The sequence below is a fragment of the Pochonia chlamydosporia genome (genome assembly GCF_001653235.2).
Source record: "Pochonia chlamydosporia 170 chromosome Unknown PCv3seq00029, whole genome shotgun sequence".
Lineage (NCBI taxonomy): Eukaryota > Fungi > Ascomycota > Sordariomycetes > Hypocreales > Clavicipitaceae > Pochonia > Pochonia chlamydosporia.
In genome coordinates, this window is record NW_019154064.1 from 53,817 (window position 1) to 70,589 (window position 16,773).

Below are 16,773 nucleotides of genomic sequence, written 5' to 3' on the forward strand. Positions count from 1 at the left end.
CAAGCGAGTATGGCTTCGATGCCTTGCCTCAAGGATTTGGAACTTGCTAAGGCTGTCGCCTTGCAGTTGCTGTATGTCAGTGGCGTTTGCCTAGGCTTGACCCGGCGTCGGCTCGACTGGTGGCGTCAAGACTGGCTTGTGTATAACCTCAGGGTCAACATATTCCCAGACATGTTGATTCTTTGCGAACTTGCGGATTATGCTGATCCACACGTCCCAGTTACCGGATCCTTTGAGGATAACCCGGGGAGAGACCTCGAGGCTGTCAGCGGCCATTTTAATCGGTGGTGCTTAGTGCAGTAGAAGCTTTATGTAACGGGCTGAGCCGTAGATGTGCATTCGGCTGATGCCGATGCTAATAACGCCACCAAATGAAGGTCTCACAACCGGCCCCTGAGCCTCGACTATGTAAACTAGATAGCCAGCTTCACGAGAGCTCCTAGTTTCTCTCCTCTGCAATGCAATCAACTTGTTGGTTTCCAAGCACGCTTCTGGCTGAATAAGCCCCGTGCCCCTTACACCTTCTCCGTTACACAGCGGAAACTTCACGATATTTTATACACTCGGAAGCGTGTTCAGTCAACAGAGGCACCATTATCCGACAGTATCAGCTGGCAATTTAAAAGCGGTAGATGCTTATTTCTTTGGAGCCAGCGCTTCAACAGAGTCGGGCCTGAACATGTCTGTCACTGTGGTTCTGTCTTACATTTGAACTGTTACGCCAATGGTGCTGTCTCACTCAAATATGCTCCCACTATGCTCCACGCTCTTCTCGGCATTGCTCCATCAGATAGAATATAAGATGCAAACCAGTAACCCGTGTCCCTACTCGAAACCCGAACTTAAAGACTCATTATTAGCCATTCCCATTCCTGAGAACCGATTGTAGGCCCTCCCACGTTGTGTTGAGGGGCCTCTGGTAGATGGTGGTTCATTTGAATCATGCCTCCATGGGCCGCCAGATGTCGTTGAGGAGCCACGATTAAGCTGCTCGATAGCGTAGTGCTGGAAACAGATGGCTTGTGAGGCGAGTAGCCGATGGATCGCAACATGTCGCTAGGTCCAGTCGCTTCGTTGTGGCTGCCAATATCGATGTCCGAAACGTCATCAGCGACGACCCTCCTGCTTTGCTTGTGTTGTTGTTTGGAGGAAGCCGAGGGCAGTCCGGATCGTGAAGCAGACGAGGCACCTGGGCCAGGAGTTGCCATAGGTGGAGCAACAGCGATGGGAACAACACCGTTGTCGCCGGCAGCTGCAGCATCGGCACCCTTGTTACCATAATGGCTGTTCGGGGTGCTACCAGTCGTGTTAGGACCGGCGCTCGTGCTCGTGGCCACGCGACTCTCGCAGTACTTCGGCAGCATAGTTCGGGTAGCTGGAAGGGAAGTCCTGCTATTGGCACTGTTCATGTTAGAGTTGGCGTTTTTGCTACCTGCAGCCACAGTGGCAATTGATAAAGTTGAGCTCTTGGGAGACGCGGCAGAGCCAGTGTGGTTCTTTCTCGATCTCGCCCTGCCACCAGATCCATCAGGCATCGAACCTCTGTTCCTCTTCCTGATAACGTCAGTCTTCAAACTCAAAGGTCGGACAACACCATGCAGCTTAAGGAACAGCCCGCAAGCATTGCACAGAGGCTGGCCATCCGGATTTCGTCTCCACAGCGGCGTAGCCTGGGTAAAGCAGTTTGTACATTCTGGCGCGCTACCATCGTTCTGATTGCCGCCAGCTGCCTGCAAGTTGGTTGATGAACCACATTTGGAGGACGGGGGAGACAACGGGCGATTTGGAGCAACAGACGAAAATTCTGACGTGATACCAGGCACGTCGGTGCGAGGAGTAGGCAAGCTCTGGGCAATTTGTTCAAAGCCATCGTGCTTGGCGGCCATATGCGATGTGGTTGATGCCGTCCGAGGAAGCTTCTGCTGTCTCTTGTCGTTACTAGCCTTGAACGACAGAGACCGCCCCAGTCCGGGGCTCTCCCAGTCACCACTATTGTCCACATAGTCGGTGGTTGTGCGGCCAATCATCACCTGCTTGCGAGGACCGCCAGGGAACCGAGTAGTCTGGGGACTGAACTGTCCAGGAAGCGAGGCGTTCCAGCCCGTTGGCGCTTCATCATCCACGAACGACAAGAAGTCACTATGCATTTGCAGGTTCCCCGCTTGCATGTTATTGCCGCCGTCCTCGTCATCGGAATCTCCTCCAAATGAGAACATGTCGTCCGGCCGCCTGAAGACAGCGGGCGACGCAATTTGACTATCAGTCTGGAATACCTGACTCGGGTTGACGTGGCTAAGTGAGCTTAGAGCAGTGCTAAATGTGGATTTGGATCCAGACTCTGTACCTATGGCCGAATACATCTGGCTACCGGTATTGGAACCGGTATACATAAACTGTTCATTATGGCCCAGGTTGTTGCTCATGTTCTGAGTAGTTTGCTGACGCATACTTTGAGGCCGCTGCTTGCGATTATCTTGAGAGTCAGAATACAAGCCATCGCCATCACCAATAGCCATGGGAGTGGAAACAGTTGGCTGGTAGGCAGATCCCGGCGGCGAGTTCAGGTCGGCATTGTTGAGAGACGAATTTGGAACCAAGGAGCCAGTATTATACATGTTGGAGAGAAGACCATGGGGTATCATTGGAGAATTGGAGAGAAAAAATGAAAACTTCTGCCGAAACTGTGCCGCCGGGTTCACGTCCGTGAAAGTGTCAAGAGCAAAGCGAACAGGGTAATCACCGCCTTGAGACAATTGCTGCATCGTAACCGAGCTGGTGGTGTCAAGAGAATATCCCTGAAGCTCAGAATCAACTTCAAGATTGGAGAATCCGCTTGATGTGCTGCCGTTGACTGCCAGTACCTGCGGTGACAAGTTGACGGGGCGTTTCCGGTTCTGTATATTGTATGTTAGCGATAGTGTAGCCAAATAACGGTGGATCATGCTGTGGCATGTTCAAGTCAAAAGCAATGTTGTAAAAGATGAATGGCTCAGGCCAGGGGCAATAACGCGTCATGCCAATTGTAACCGATTGGGGGTGGTACTCACACGACCTTCATCAATTCTTGTTTTGTGATTATGACGCTGGACGTGGTTGAACTCCTCATTACCTGATCGCTGGTGAAGCGGGTCCGACTGAGATACGAAGTGATTGGCAGCAGAGTCCTTGCGAGGCTTGATGGGGATTCCAGAAGCCGATTGATCACCTGCAGGACATACGTCGTCGAGCTTGGAAGCCGGTAGCGGGGACATGAGACTAGATGCGCTAGCGATATTTTCAGAAAAGATGTCATGGCCGAGATTCATGGCGTGTGCATTGTTGCCGGCATTGATTTTTGTTTCTGAAGTCTTTCGTAATCGGGCAATGCCACTGGGCGTATTTGAAAAAGAGCCCACTTGTTAGCCAAAATGTCAACCGACGATGATGCAATACGAACGTGGTTTTACAAGTCTACGACTATAGATATAAAAAAGACGTACCTGCTCTGGTAGTCCTTAAGCTGGCGAGCTTCACCCCCCTGTTTCTTCTTGCGCATGCTCAGAGCCATCATGCGCCAGGTGAGATTCTCGAGGCGCTGTCGGTTCTGCAGCTGCGGCCTTGCTTTCGTGAAGAAATTCCAGACCTGGGCGGCGGCCAGCGGGTCATCATACTGCAACTGGTCAATCGATAGGGTGGCATCGACTGCTGCGTTATCGAGAGATGGAAACAAAGCGTTGCCGAGTAAGTCATTGCTGGCGATGACAAAGGCCTGAGACAATTCAGAGCTGACGGCGGTGAGGCTCTGGTGGCCGCCACCTCCATCATCATGGCCTGGATGATCGGGCCGTTGAGAAAATCGAAAGTCGTGTTCTGTTATGGTTGAATCCATCACAGCGACCGGCATAGAAGTAGCCAGGGAACGTCGCGACGCTGATGGGCATATTAGATAAGTCAAGTGTGGAAGTCGAGAGCCTACGGCAGTTGACGAGAAGAGGCAACCACCAAGAGGAGCCGCGAACGCACGTGCTTCAAATATTGGCAGCTCGGTGCCTCAAGCCATGATAGCCAACTTCAGTGAGAGCCACAGTGATCACTCTGCCACTCAAATCCAGGTGCTCATTGCCGTGTCATTCTTACTGTGGACTGTGCAGCTTGCACTTTGCGTTGGGACTTCAACTCGATCTCCTTATTCGTAGCCACTTACGGCCTTGGGCTACTGTAAGGGCTTCACCTGATTGCAGTGGTGTATTTTTTTTTATAGCTCTGCGTAGTCGTCTAGTTCCTCTGATCTAGTGATATGTTTGTATTCATGATGGGTGTGTATTGTGTTTCCTCATCCCTGTCGTCCAGTCCACCTTATGTACATCATAGGTGACTTTCCCCACCGCCACTATCCTGACACCCGCGACTTCGTATCTCAATACAGTTGGTGCCTTCATCACAAGTAGGATTGGCCGCAAGTCATTTCTAGGCTCTTCCATTCCGTCAAATCGCCGAGCGTGTCTCTGCAGCCCAGGCACCGGTGGTCTTGTAGACGGTTAAGTTCGCAGCCTTTCAAGACTACGCGCTGCTTTGTTTTCGGCCTTTGCAGCCGCCATATAATGGCTCCGTTCGATCGAACAGGCCGTCGCCGTTGGCAGTGTGGCTAACAGTCAAGCTCAGACTTGACATTTCTCAATCAAGTTCGACTTTTCGTCAAGTCAAGTTCTCAATTCAAATTAAGGGGTTGTCGTCAATCAATCAAGTTAAAGGTGCATGGAGGGGCCTGCTTAGCCCCAAACATATCGCCTCCTTATCGGCGGCAGTACGTTGTCGCCTTGTTGGTCGTCGCCATCCATTGTCTTATCAGCATTAACTTCGTATCTAACAGCCTCAGCAAAGTTGACCTTCCACAAACAACCAACGTGTTCATGTCAAGCGTAGCATCAGCATCATCCTCCGCCCGCCCGCCTGCCTTACACCAATAGTCGCCCCTCATCATGTAAAATATTTGGATGACAGCACAGCCCCGTGTCGGGAATTTCAACCGGACCGGCCAACCGAGAAAGCCGCTCAGACTGGAGGACGGCTTCTGACCCCAGAGCCAACCCCTGGAGTCGAAGATGGGAGGGTCGCTGCAGATCTGGCCAGAAAGGCAGCAGAGACACGCCATGAAGAAACACCAGCGTCGCCAGCCCAGCCAGCTACTGGCACAGATGCAACGGAGATTAAGTCGGATAATGCGCGGCAGGAAATTGAACGGATACTGCTCTGCGCTGATAATTCCTATGCTGAGATTCTGGCAGTGAGCTCAGACCCAACGGAGGAAGAAGTCGTAACTGCTTGGAAACGGCTTGGATGCATGTTGCACCCGCATTATTGCCTTCATAATGATTCCAAGGCGGTCTATAAGAGTAAGTGAATTAACTGTTAGCTATGAGCCTGCCACTAACGTGCATGACAGAAGTCCGACGGGCGGCAGGGCAGATGGGCGTAGATCAAACATTCATCGATGAGGTCAATCTTTGGGACGGTAAAGAGGTCCTCACGGCGAGTCAGCTTGATGGAACCAGCGAGGATATTCAGAGGCGATCGTACGGTCAACGCACCGCTGGGAATGGTTACAATCCTCACCCTTCGTCGGGCAAGAGGCAACACGCGGGAGAAGGGTTGGCGATTGCACAGATGCAAGGTCTGTGCCGGCTCGCAAGCGCCGCAAATCTGTAGCCTATACTCCAGGCAGCGCAATGCAGAAGGCCTTCACAAACTGGATTTAGCTGTCAGTGATTAATACTGCACAGGTTATGTCATGGATTGCCGATTTCTCACAAGCACCTTTGACAAGCTCGCTTCACACAGGGCTCTCAGTGGGTAATTGGTCCAGTTGCCCACGAGGTATGTCGCTGAGCTTGACTTTGGGCAGACCATCTCTTTCGAGTGATATTAGTACCTATAATCATTAAGTACATAATGCTATTGAATGCTAAATCGTTCATATAGTTGATGTGAAACGAAAAGAGTCGCCACTGCGAATTAGCGCTAGCAAGATAGAAAGCAACGGCACCACCCGTCCAGTCGCGGTTTATTTTGTGCGAGTTTCGGCTCCGCGGACCTTGTGTCACTGTAGATCTTGGATTTCCGCAACAACCGTTATGACACTGTGTTAAGACCGGATTCGGATTCCCTTGTGCTATGGTAGTTTCCCGACTTCTGACGCACAACCAACATCTGTGTCTCTTGGTCAAAAGTTCCCGCATAAATAAAGTACCATGTGAGAACTTTTGATATAAAACGCACTTCGGGCTGAGTCACCGGATATGAGCTATCATGTATTTCCTGTCACCCTAGCAGTTAACTCGGAATGGTCCCACACTGTAGTACAAACAGAATCCTCAAGTGGGACGATGTGTTGTACGAAATAAGGTCAGTGTCAGGATATGAATTATTACAAGGGGCTAAATCGTTCCATATCCAAACGAGAGCAATATCATGGTCCAAAGTTAAAATTTATTTTTTGGATGTTCTCGTTAAGAAGGTGCCCGCAAGTAGGATTTACGCTGCCTCCATCACCTACTCATGAAAATATCGTCTTGCTGACTCCAGCCATCTCGGGAAGGCGCTCTACAAATAACGCGATAAGCCTTAAATCGTCACTAACCTCAATTTAGCGTATTAAGCATATCGTAAGTGTATTATAGCCAGCAAAAGGAGCAACATACATCTAATAACCCAGCCAAGGTCTAACGGGGACCGAAAGCGGGCTTGAAGGATTTTCCAGGTACCATTAACCTATATGACTGGATGACTTTTCCATAGGTACGTTTCCTTTGCCCCAGGTTATTCATGCGATTTCTGGACGGTTACTCCACATTATTCGTGGCTGAGTACGATCCCAAACGCTTCAATTATCACGCCACTCAACCATTTTTAACCAACTCCGTCTAATGTCGCATTTCACGTGAATTTTGTCAGAATTACAACATCTACCCTAGCAGACTGGATATGCAGAGAGTGTTAGTCATGTGAGTAGAGGCAACTCCCACCAAGGCAAGGAAGAGTGAGGATCATACATATTGAAGCCAGAGCCCAACCACCATAAAAATACGTATATGAACTCCACAAGCAGATCGAGCAACAAAGTTAATTTACGCAAGGCACTCTGTCATACTGAATAGGCAAGCCAGATTGACGCTTGATACTATGCTACAACTTCTTAAAACCAGCGGATACCAGACTGCTCGCCTCGGCTTCCAAGGAGATAAAACGTCTTTTAGGAGTGGAGTCTGTCTCCTGAAGGGACAACATACTGTCGGCCGAAAGCTCCGTTTTTGGACTGAACCCGCCTCCGTGGAACTAAAGGCACCGAGTCCTCCTGGGTATCGGAGACTTGGGTGACAGCATGGTGAAGATTCGGCTCATAACTGATTGGCACCTGGTAACCGGTTGGATGTTATATCATATCCGAACCCCTGGTCTAATTCCGTCTAAGTAAACAATGGCATTGCGCAGCTATTGTAACTCAGAGCGAACCGCATCGACGTCTTGTTTCTTCAATTGCGCACTTCGCCTCTAAAGTTCTGCGTAGAGTCACAATAGTTGGTTTTGCACCTGGTTCTAAACGATGGTTGCACCACAAATGTGAGAGATCCATGAGCTTGTCCAAGGCTTAGCGGTCGAGTTTGCCATTTAGACGCTTTGTAACCTGCGCGAGCATTCTATGACCCTCCAGTTCCAGAGTACCGGTAAATAAAATGTAACATGTCTTGGACCAGAAGCACACCGAAGCCCCATGACCAGGACAGTCCGGGTTGTGACAGCACTGATGTCTGAGTTGAGGCAAACTGGGTTCGAGTATAAATTCTCGTGCCTTCTACCCATCTTTGATCCATCATTCCCGTACAGCACCTTCATAATCATTTCAAAATGTCAGGTCAGAGTGTTGGCCAATTCAGTCACAACCACCAGTATGACGTCCCTTCTTCCCAGCATGTCTCCGGTACATATGGGTCTGCCAACTACGCCCCTGCTCCAGGGATCTCTCCGATCCAGGCCCGGCCGAACTATCACCCGCCGCAACAGCAAATATCCCAACAGCGGGATTCGCAGCTGGGCAACACACAACAGCTAAACATCCATGCTTGTAATGCTCCACCGAGCAGTCCAAACCGCCCTGGCAATGGCCATAGCTACGCGGAAGAACTGGGCAGCCAGTCCGATTTTTCTAACTCTCAAGACGTCACCCATCAGCTAGTACAACAAAATCAGATTGGCATACAGGACACGGCGGAGCAGGCAGTACAACTTCCAGAGTCCACACCCGCGTCTCCAAGTCGTCTGCTATCACATGAAGAGGTAGTCAATTTGGTGGTCAAATTGCAGGCCCAGCGGGAGATCCAACGGGATGAAGCATTATACAAGGCATTTCTAGAGGGTCAGAGATCGGTCCAAGCCCATGTGGACTCTTCCACGCGAGTGTTGAATGCGTCGGCTAATTGGTAATGTCCTCGAACTTCTTGTCATTCATAACTCTAAGCTGACCGGAAACAGGATTAATCTACAGATAAGAAAGTGTGTTTTAGAGTCTGGAATTGAAACATGAAGATGCTAAACCTACTTTTAGGGAGGATTCTGCGAAGTTGCAGTCGACAGAGCAACTTCTTCGCCAAGCAAGCGTGCAGTTTACAGGTGGAAGCGGAAGTGGCTTTTCTGATCAGCCAATGAATTAGGCGCCTCCTTAATATGGCTTTTGGTATTAGTGTAAAGAATTACATTATTTTTCGGGAATTGCTATACCGGCATGACACTTTGGCTACACCGGCATGAACCTTACACCGGCATGACTTTTACCACTTTTGATTGGCTCGAACTTCTTCTGTTAGCCCTTCTTGATTCTGCCACCTTCACCTTAAGTACCCAAGTTATTAGCGTACTGTCTCAGTACTACAACACGATACTATCCAACGACTCTATCCAGCTCATGCCCAGCTTCTTGATTATTTTACTCAGCATTATACGGAAGAGCTTGAAATAAACAAGCAGCTTCTGCGGTGCATAGCCACGTTCGGACTGGAGGAGCTCATGGTTACTCTGCTCCAGGGGTAACTGTCAACAATGCTCGATCTCATCTGATCTCGCAGTGTTCGGACCCTCTTCCATTTCACTCATTGCCGTGAATCTCTACGTCATACTTCAGTTATACGAGCTCGTTGTCTCTCAGCCCTCAATACGTCCAGCGGACCAGGCATTTGAGGTGCACTTGGGTGATGCTAATGCCAATAACGCCACTAAATTAAGGTCTCACAATTTGCCCCTGAGCGTCAACATTGTGACAAGATGACCGACCCCTCGAGTGCTTCTAGTCTCTCTTTTCTCTGCAATGCCATCAATTTGTTGGTTTTCGAGACGTGTTTTAGCTAATACGTCACATGCAACCGTGCTCTTACGGTACTGCCGTTGCAATTCATATGCCTACGTCAAACCATTCAACTCGTGCGAATCTTCGCCGACAGCGAGGCCATGATCCCAGTGATCAGTTGCACCAGGAGAAACGACCGCAATCTAGCCAGCAAGCCAGATTCAGCCCTTCACCAGATGAGGTCCGACCACAATCCGCGAGTAGTTCTGTCACAAGCACCAGCCGATTTTACGGGCTTGGAGACGATAACGCACTCGATAACCTATTCGCTTCTAGTCCACAGACATTTTCGAGCCTCCCGCATCCTCACGGCTCACAAGGTCTTCACGAGCCTGCATGGGAGCTTCGTTCAGATTATGAGATCTATCTGCAGAATGACTTCTTCCATGGACAAGAACATATTCAGCGAGTCACATCGCTTATACCAGGCCCAGAGCTCGGTCTATTTGCCTCTAAGCCTCCCGAATCACCCCAATCCGCTCAGCAGCCCCCAGCAACAAGAAGAACCGAGTTCCAATCCGCAATGAGCATAGTGCGAGATGTTATTGGCGAAGGGCGAACGTTAACCATTGATCTCGCGCGCTCATATGAACGGGTACGAGGATGGCGAGAGAGATGGGGTTGGCCACCCTTAAGTCCAGAAGCATATGAGCCCCCTCCGCCATACTCTCCAACCTGTAGGTTACCTACACAATCACTTCTAGTATCACCTACCCAGGAGAATATTGATTCATCGCCTATTCGACAGTCTATTTCCCCCATTCCAGAGCAGATCCTGAACCCACCGATTCCAGGCGATCCAGCGCCCTCGGCCGAAGCTCTTTTCGAGAGAGTGAATAGCTTTGCCAAGAAGCATGGCTTTGGTATTGTCCGAAGGAATAAATATTCCTACAAGGGACGGCTGATAAGATACACTTTTCTATGTGATCGGTATGGGCCACCTGAAGCCTCACAAAGCGCCGGTCTTAGGGTCAAAAGATCTCGAAAATGTGGGTGTAAATGGAAGGTTATTGCCGAAGCTCTGCAAGAGGGCAAGTGGCTTCTGCGACAGCATGAAAATCCTGAGCATCACCAGCACAACCATGAAAGGAGTATTACCCCATCCTCGCATCCTTCCCATAGACGCCTTACCACATCAGTCAAAGCAGCTATCGAGTCAGCAAGTCGTCGAGCAGGTATTCGGGCTAGCGATGTAGCTGCTATCGTTGAAGCAGAATTCCCTGATACTACACTGCTGCGGAAAGATATCTACAATGCCCGTTGTCTTATTAATCGAGAAAAACTGAGTGGCTATACACCTACTGCGGCATTGATCAAGCTCTTTGATGAGAAGCGCATTCCGTATCTCGCCAAATGGGCTGATAATGAACCTAATAGATTACTTGGTCTTGTCTGGACGTTTCCCTATTGTCTACAGATGTGGAAGCGCTTCCCTGAGGTTATAAGCTTCGATAATACATATAACACCAATAGATTCAAGCTTCCATTATTTCAAGCCACTGGACAAACCTGTCTCGGGACGGTGTTCAATGCTGCATTTGGCTTAATAGATAACGAGAGGAGAGAAGGCTTCCAATTTCTTGCCGAGAGCATTCGCGAACTTATTACGAAACACTCAATCAGACAACCTGATGTTATCATCACAGACTTCGACAAGGCAATGAAAGCTGCTCTTCAGGACCAATTCCCGCTTATACAGCAACAGCTCTGTATTCATCATATTCTTTCAAATGTTCTCCTACAATCGAAGAATAGGTGGGTAGGCGGCGGTGAGGGTAGAGCTAGCTTCGCCACTAGTGACAGCGAAGATGTTGCTTCCCAAACACAGGTGCGGCTTGGCACTACAGACAAACATCTGATTAAAGATTCCTCAACTAGCGATAAGATTCCTCATACCTACTAAGGTGTTGTCTTGATGTGGAAGCGGGTTCTCTATGCTGAGACAGAGGAAGCGTTCGAGCAAGCATGGAGAGATCTTTGTAAAGAGTTCGATGATCAGCGGGCGATTCTACAATACCTCTATTCGATCTATCTGCCCGTCAGTGCTCAATGGGCACGCTGCTTTATCCGTCACTATCGTAACTTTGGTATTCGTGTTACATCTGGCACAGAAGCAAGCAACAACAATGTCAAAAGCTATCTCTTGAACGGCATGAGCCACCTCTACCGACTCGTCGAGGCAATGCAAGACATGATTCACGACCAAGAACGTAGTTTTAAGGATGCATGTGGGCAGGATGATGTCCTTACTGCCCCCCAATACATGGGTTCAATGGGGGACTATCTTGGCGAGCTGCGAACAATTATGTCATCGAAGGGACTGGGGTTAATCAGTAAGCAATACCGCATTGCTCTCAAGTTTATGCCGACGGGTAAGAACCCTTTTCCTGACTCTATTGGACCTTGCGACAACGACTGTACGGTTTCTGTTGAGCTCGGCATTCCCTGCTATCATAAAGTCTATGCAAAGCTAGATTCCGGAACACCTTTCACGAAATGGGAGGTCCATCCACATTGGAGACTCAGGGAATCAGCATCTCGAGACCCATACCTCCGAATTCTTGACCCGAAAATTGCTACTACATTACGTGGGAGACCAAAGAACACTATCCAGGCGGTTCCTGAGAGCCTAGCTATTACGGCAAGCCATCGGTCTGGCAGTCAGACAAGCAGTCAGAGGCAGGGTCGGCATCCCCCGAGTCAATTAATTAGTCACTCAAATGGGCGAAGGCGAGGTCGACCACCAGGGAGCCTCAACAAATCCACCCTTGCCAAGAGAGCAAAAGATTTGAGTCAAGACACTATGGCACGAACCAGTAGCCAGACAAGCGTCTCAACCCGGCAACAGAAAAATAGGCTTCCTGTGGTTCTTGAAGCCGGGAAGTCATCAGGAATGCGCTACAGTGGTCGAAGGACGCAACCAAATGTTCGCAGAACAAGAAGTCAATGGGAATTGGCCAAGAGTGGAGAAGACGATGCAAGTTGTATTGTGGTTATACCGTGAGATAAAATTGAAGTTCTTAACTTACTATAATGTAATAATTAGTGGTTATTTCTGTTTGGTACTCAGTTTTTATGGCTATTACTGATTACGTACTTCTGTATGATTGCGATCTGTGTTGACTTAGTGTGAATCATGTATGAAGACATTTTAGGCGGATGAGTCGCTGCCTAGTGGCACGGGCCGTGCCACTAGGTATATATATAGGTATGAGAGCTGTCAGCCAGAATTGAATAAGAAGTAAGTTCAATCGCAACAATCTGAACGCAGTTTTCAAATGGTGGGAGACTAATTGCGCCCGCAATTGTGCACAATTGTGCTTGCAATAGACCAGGCTGTAGGTGATTTAGGAGACGTTAAGGAAGCTGGCTACACCGCCTTTGTTGAGAAGTACCTAAAATTTGGGCGAATCAAAAGTGGTAAAAGTCATGCCGGTGTAAGGTTCATGCCGGTGTAGCCAAAGTGTCATGCCGGTATAGCAATTCCCTATTTTTCTACTTTTCGAACCGAATTCGGTATATTCTTTAGCTTGTATCAGGACTCAGGAAGGCGAGGCGCGTGAGAGACACATCCGTTCGTCCAGGCTTGGAATTGTAGCACTGAACAAACCCCGGCCTGCCGGGCCGGAACCCATCAACTCGCGAACTCTCCTTTTCTTATTTTATTTTCACTTTCTTCTATGGCTTTGAGATACTCGTAGTAGTCACCTAGCCAGTCTCAATATACTCGCTTGGACCGTTATACTTGAAGGTGAAATCGAGTTTCCTTTGACTCTACTCATCCACTGGGGCTGTAGCTAGATCCGGTTCGGACAAAGCTAGTCGCTAAAATACGAGAATGCCTGGCTCGGATGACCTCCCGCGCATGTACCTTGTAAATTAATTTCCTTCTTATATTACAGGTCCAGTAAATACTAACTGGCTCTGAACATTTCATTTAACTTTGACTGCTCTCGTTTCCATCCTACGGGGGCCTGTCTGTGCTGGGGCCAGGGACCATTCGAACGATACCTTCCTTGGCGAATCCGAATCTTGTGGCTGTCCGAGAAAATAAACCTACTAGAATAGACTAACACTGCCACCTTCAAACCATGGCCGCGTAAGTTTTCCGATCAAGGTGCTCGCCGCCAGGTTATCCCTGCTCCCAGTCATTGGAACTAGGCCGAGCATTTATCCACATTACTTATCAGCGACTGACTCACCCGCCACTTCATATGCAGCTGCAGGTCGTATTCAACATGCCTCGGCTTTCGGACAAGAGGTCATCACTATTCCTGAAAGGAAATTCCACGGCTTGCTCATACTTTTCGTAGAGGAAACTTGCTGCCACACATGTGTCGCTGGTCAATTCTTAGCCTTATTAAGTGATCAACACGGCAGCAGTACTCAGTCCGTGGCTATTTGACGCGGCTTTATGAGACAGTAACCAGCCAGACAAATGGCAAATTCGCGGCACAAAGCTCGGAGCAGATCCAGCCGTGTTGATGGGAGCAAGCAGCCGACAACATGCGGGCATGGCCTTCCTCATAGAGTCTCCAGAACAACACAATTGCGTCTATCCGATAACCAATATCGGATTCATCACCGGTTCGACCACATGACGATGGCGTCGTGTGATGCGTCACAATACATGCGCAGGGCCATCCCGTCCTCGGCAAAACCACCGGCTAGCCATCCCACATATTCAATGGCTAACGATCCTGTCCATCCCGTGGCGTACCTTACGATGAACATGGAGATACTGAAAGCTTCTTCTGCCTTTTCACAGCGAGTTGGGGCCCGGGCCATGGAGGGACGAAAATTAACCGATTTTATCCTGGAAACTGAGGCAAACAAAGGCAATGCAATTCGAGAGTACTTCGCGAACGAACTACGGAGAAGGGAGCCAAGTTATCTACCTACTGGATTCAGTGCCAACATCCAGGATAAGCAAGATACCAGACTTAGCCTGGACAATTTCGGCCAGCTTGTCCAATACTTTGAAGAATCTCTGACTTTTGTTGGCCTATACGGATTTCATGAAGTACTGGGGCTACATGCCGTATTAGCTACAGCGGGTTCTTACTATTTTATCATAGTCTCCCTTGTGTTACCATCTAGGCACGCATTAGTACGGCTACCTCCGCATTTGCAAAGTCCACTGATATTATTGGAGAATCAGCGACCTGATTCAAACATAGAGCCAAACGAGCTCATGGCGTTGCAGGGGCATATACATTGCCATGGCGAATATTCCAGCAGCGTTGGTGAACCCAGGACGTCATCGATTCTGTCTAGCAGTCCTGGTGTGTCTAACTCTGGGCGAAACAAGATTTCTGGGGAGATGTCAATGAATACATACCGCAATCTACGACGACCTCGGGATGGCCTGGAAGGAGAGTTCCCGAAAAGCCCACAACTAAGTCTGCTTGGCCGACCGCACCCTATGCCTTGGATAGAAGAAAGGGGCACGTCATTGTCCAGACAGTCTAACCAAATGGATATCAAATATTTAATAGCATGAACCTCCTAGCAGAACTAGGAGCTAGTATAAAAATCTTAATATTACAGAATCGTTGGTACTTTGCTGTCTGTCCCCCGATCTGTTGCCAATCCCATGGTACCTGGAAATGGGTCTACGTGATATGTCAGACACAAATACAAATTACCAGCACCCCTATTAATTGCCATAATTCTCAAGCCCCAAGGGAAATCAGTTTTGTCGTTTTTAACTAAATCCCGCGTCCGTGTTCTTGCGCCAAATCGTCAGAGTTCTGGGACAGCTCAGTTGACACGAAAGAAGTCACGGATAGCCGATTCCAAAACCCCCAAGTCCGTACATCCCAATGTCGAAATACTTTATTTCGAGCACAGAATTCTACCACACGGCTGTGTGATGGCTTCTCTTTCACGGAACCTGCGTAATCGGCAGCATTGTGTGGTACGCCGTAATCCACTCTATGAGGTGCGCGAAGGTGCAACCAATCGATCACAAGCACATTGCCACCAATGTTGATCGCTTGTCAGACACACTCAGATCTTGCAACGGACGCGAGAGGCGACTAATAATGGGAATTACTAGACGGCCCTGACTTTTCCAACTTCTAATTGGTCGCAGTCTTATCTGTTAACATACCTCGGATTCTGCCACATCTCCACCACGAGTACCTAGGCTATAGCCTGCCTTGTTTCATCCTCGGATGTAGATCTCTGCGTAATAGCTTTGGTTTGTTATGCAGTGTTAGTCATTTAAGCTGCCACTCAGCTACCATATGGTGCGTGCTCGAGGCTCGCCTTGAGCTTGCCTTCTCCTTTGCTTGCCTAGCTTTAGATAGACCATTATACGAAACCATATGTTGAAGAAATAGCGGCCAAGCCTCTTATGGACAGACGCGTTATCGTATTCTAAAGACCTGTAATCATGCATTCAAATTGGACATGTCTGCATCAAGACATTTAACTCGCGTAAACGGAGACCTAGTAGGTTTATCGGCTCAAGGCGTGGTGGTGTCATGTTTAACGCTACTCAAATGCGATCGCGATCGCGTTAATTCCGGTGTGCACTTGATTAACTTGAAATGCAAATTTGCAGCTTTTTCACCATCCTTTTCTTGAGTATTACTATTCGCACAGATACAAATCTCTATTTGCACAGATATGTGTCTCACTTTTGACTCACCCACCCCACCCTTAGGAATGTTGCGCAGTGCAGGCGGAAAGTTGCAAACTGCTGGCATCAAATTGATCACGATAGCACACACAGCGATATACACAGTGACACGTACGACGACACACTGCAAAACACACGAGTTTCCCAGAACATCGAAACCCTTAAATCAATTTAATTATCATATTTCTAGGGAATGTTTGGGTTGTGAAGCACACGACGACAGAGTGTCCTGTCGGCTTCCTGTCCCCTGACCCATGGGTGCCGCTCACCCTCCTCCTCCCTGTGACGATATTTCAGTCCTTCAAACTACGGTTTTTACAGTGGTCTATCATGAAAGTCATGGTATTACAGTCCATTGCATTCCTGGGATGATGATGCAGCTTTCGGCTGATGACTCTCTTGACGTTTGGACCTGGTTTGCCGGCGACCTCTCGGCCTGTGATGCCTCCGCATGACTTCGTCCAGCCGCTCCGCCACGGACTCGTCGACGCTTGTTTCCTCGCGACGATTGCGACGCATGTGACTGTAGCTCGTCAAGCTCGAATTGAGAGCGGTCACGGCGAAGGCTCGCGTTCAACCGGCGCGTTCCTCGGCCCGCAGTCTGACTAGGCTGTCGGCTCAGACCACGGCCTCGCGCTGAATGCCTGCCTTGACTCCGTTGTGCAGGCTCGGTTTCGGCATCGTCATCGTCCGTATCATCGGCGTCACTTCCTGGCTTGGAGGTGTAATCCGCGATCTTGAGGTATCGCGG

The 16,773-nt window shown here is 49.1% G+C and overlaps 5 protein-coding genes across 5 annotated transcripts in view; 3 read left to right on the forward strand and 2 right to left on the reverse strand.

Moving 5' to 3' along the window:
- Positions 1–842: 842 nt before the first annotated feature.
- VFPPC_12334 (nitrogen regulatory protein areA) lies at positions 843–3,868 on the reverse strand (the record flags this gene model as incomplete). The annotated part of the gene is made up of 3 exons (XM_018290250.1): positions 843–2,894; positions 3,048–3,369; positions 3,480–3,868. 3 exons carry the CDS (start codon positions 3,866–3,868, stop codon positions 843–845), a joined length of 2,763 nt encoding a protein of 920 aa, XP_018135863.1.
- Positions 3,869–4,734: 866 nt separating this feature from the next.
- On the forward strand, positions 4,735–5,685 carry VFPPC_12333 (hypothetical protein; the record flags this gene model as incomplete). Its single annotated transcript, XM_018290249.1, has 3 exons — positions 4,735–4,746; positions 4,898–5,372; positions 5,423–5,685. The coding sequence occupies 3 exons, from the start codon at positions 4,735–4,737 to the stop codon at positions 5,683–5,685; spliced, it is 750 nt and encodes a 249-aa protein (XP_018135862.1).
- Positions 5,686–9,383: 3,698 nt separating this feature from the next.
- VFPPC_18578 (mutator-like element) lies at positions 9,384–12,377 on the forward strand (the record flags this gene model as incomplete). Its single annotated transcript, XM_022430166.1, has 2 exons — positions 9,384–11,211; positions 11,278–12,377. The coding sequence occupies 2 exons, from the start codon at positions 9,384–9,386 to the stop codon at positions 12,375–12,377; spliced, it is 2,928 nt and encodes a 975-aa protein (XP_022284831.1).
- A 1,683-nt stretch (positions 12,378–14,060) lies between these two features.
- VFPPC_18577 (hypothetical protein) lies at positions 14,061–14,876 on the forward strand (the record flags this gene model as incomplete). The annotated part of the gene is made up of 1 exon (XM_018290247.2): positions 14,061–14,876. One exon carries the CDS (start codon positions 14,061–14,063, stop codon positions 14,874–14,876), a length of 816 nt encoding a protein of 271 aa, XP_018135858.2.
- Positions 14,877–16,359: 1,483 nt separating this feature from the next.
- The window catches only part of VFPPC_18576 (hypothetical protein), a gene marked incomplete at both ends in the record, with an annotated part of 535 nt that continues 121 nt past the window's right edge, over positions 16,360–16,773 (reverse strand). Inside the window, one exon of the mRNA XM_022430165.1 lies at positions 16,360–16,773. This exon is cut by the window's right edge and continues 19 nt beyond it. Coding sequence (XP_022284832.1) covers positions 16,360–16,773 — 414 coding nt within the window.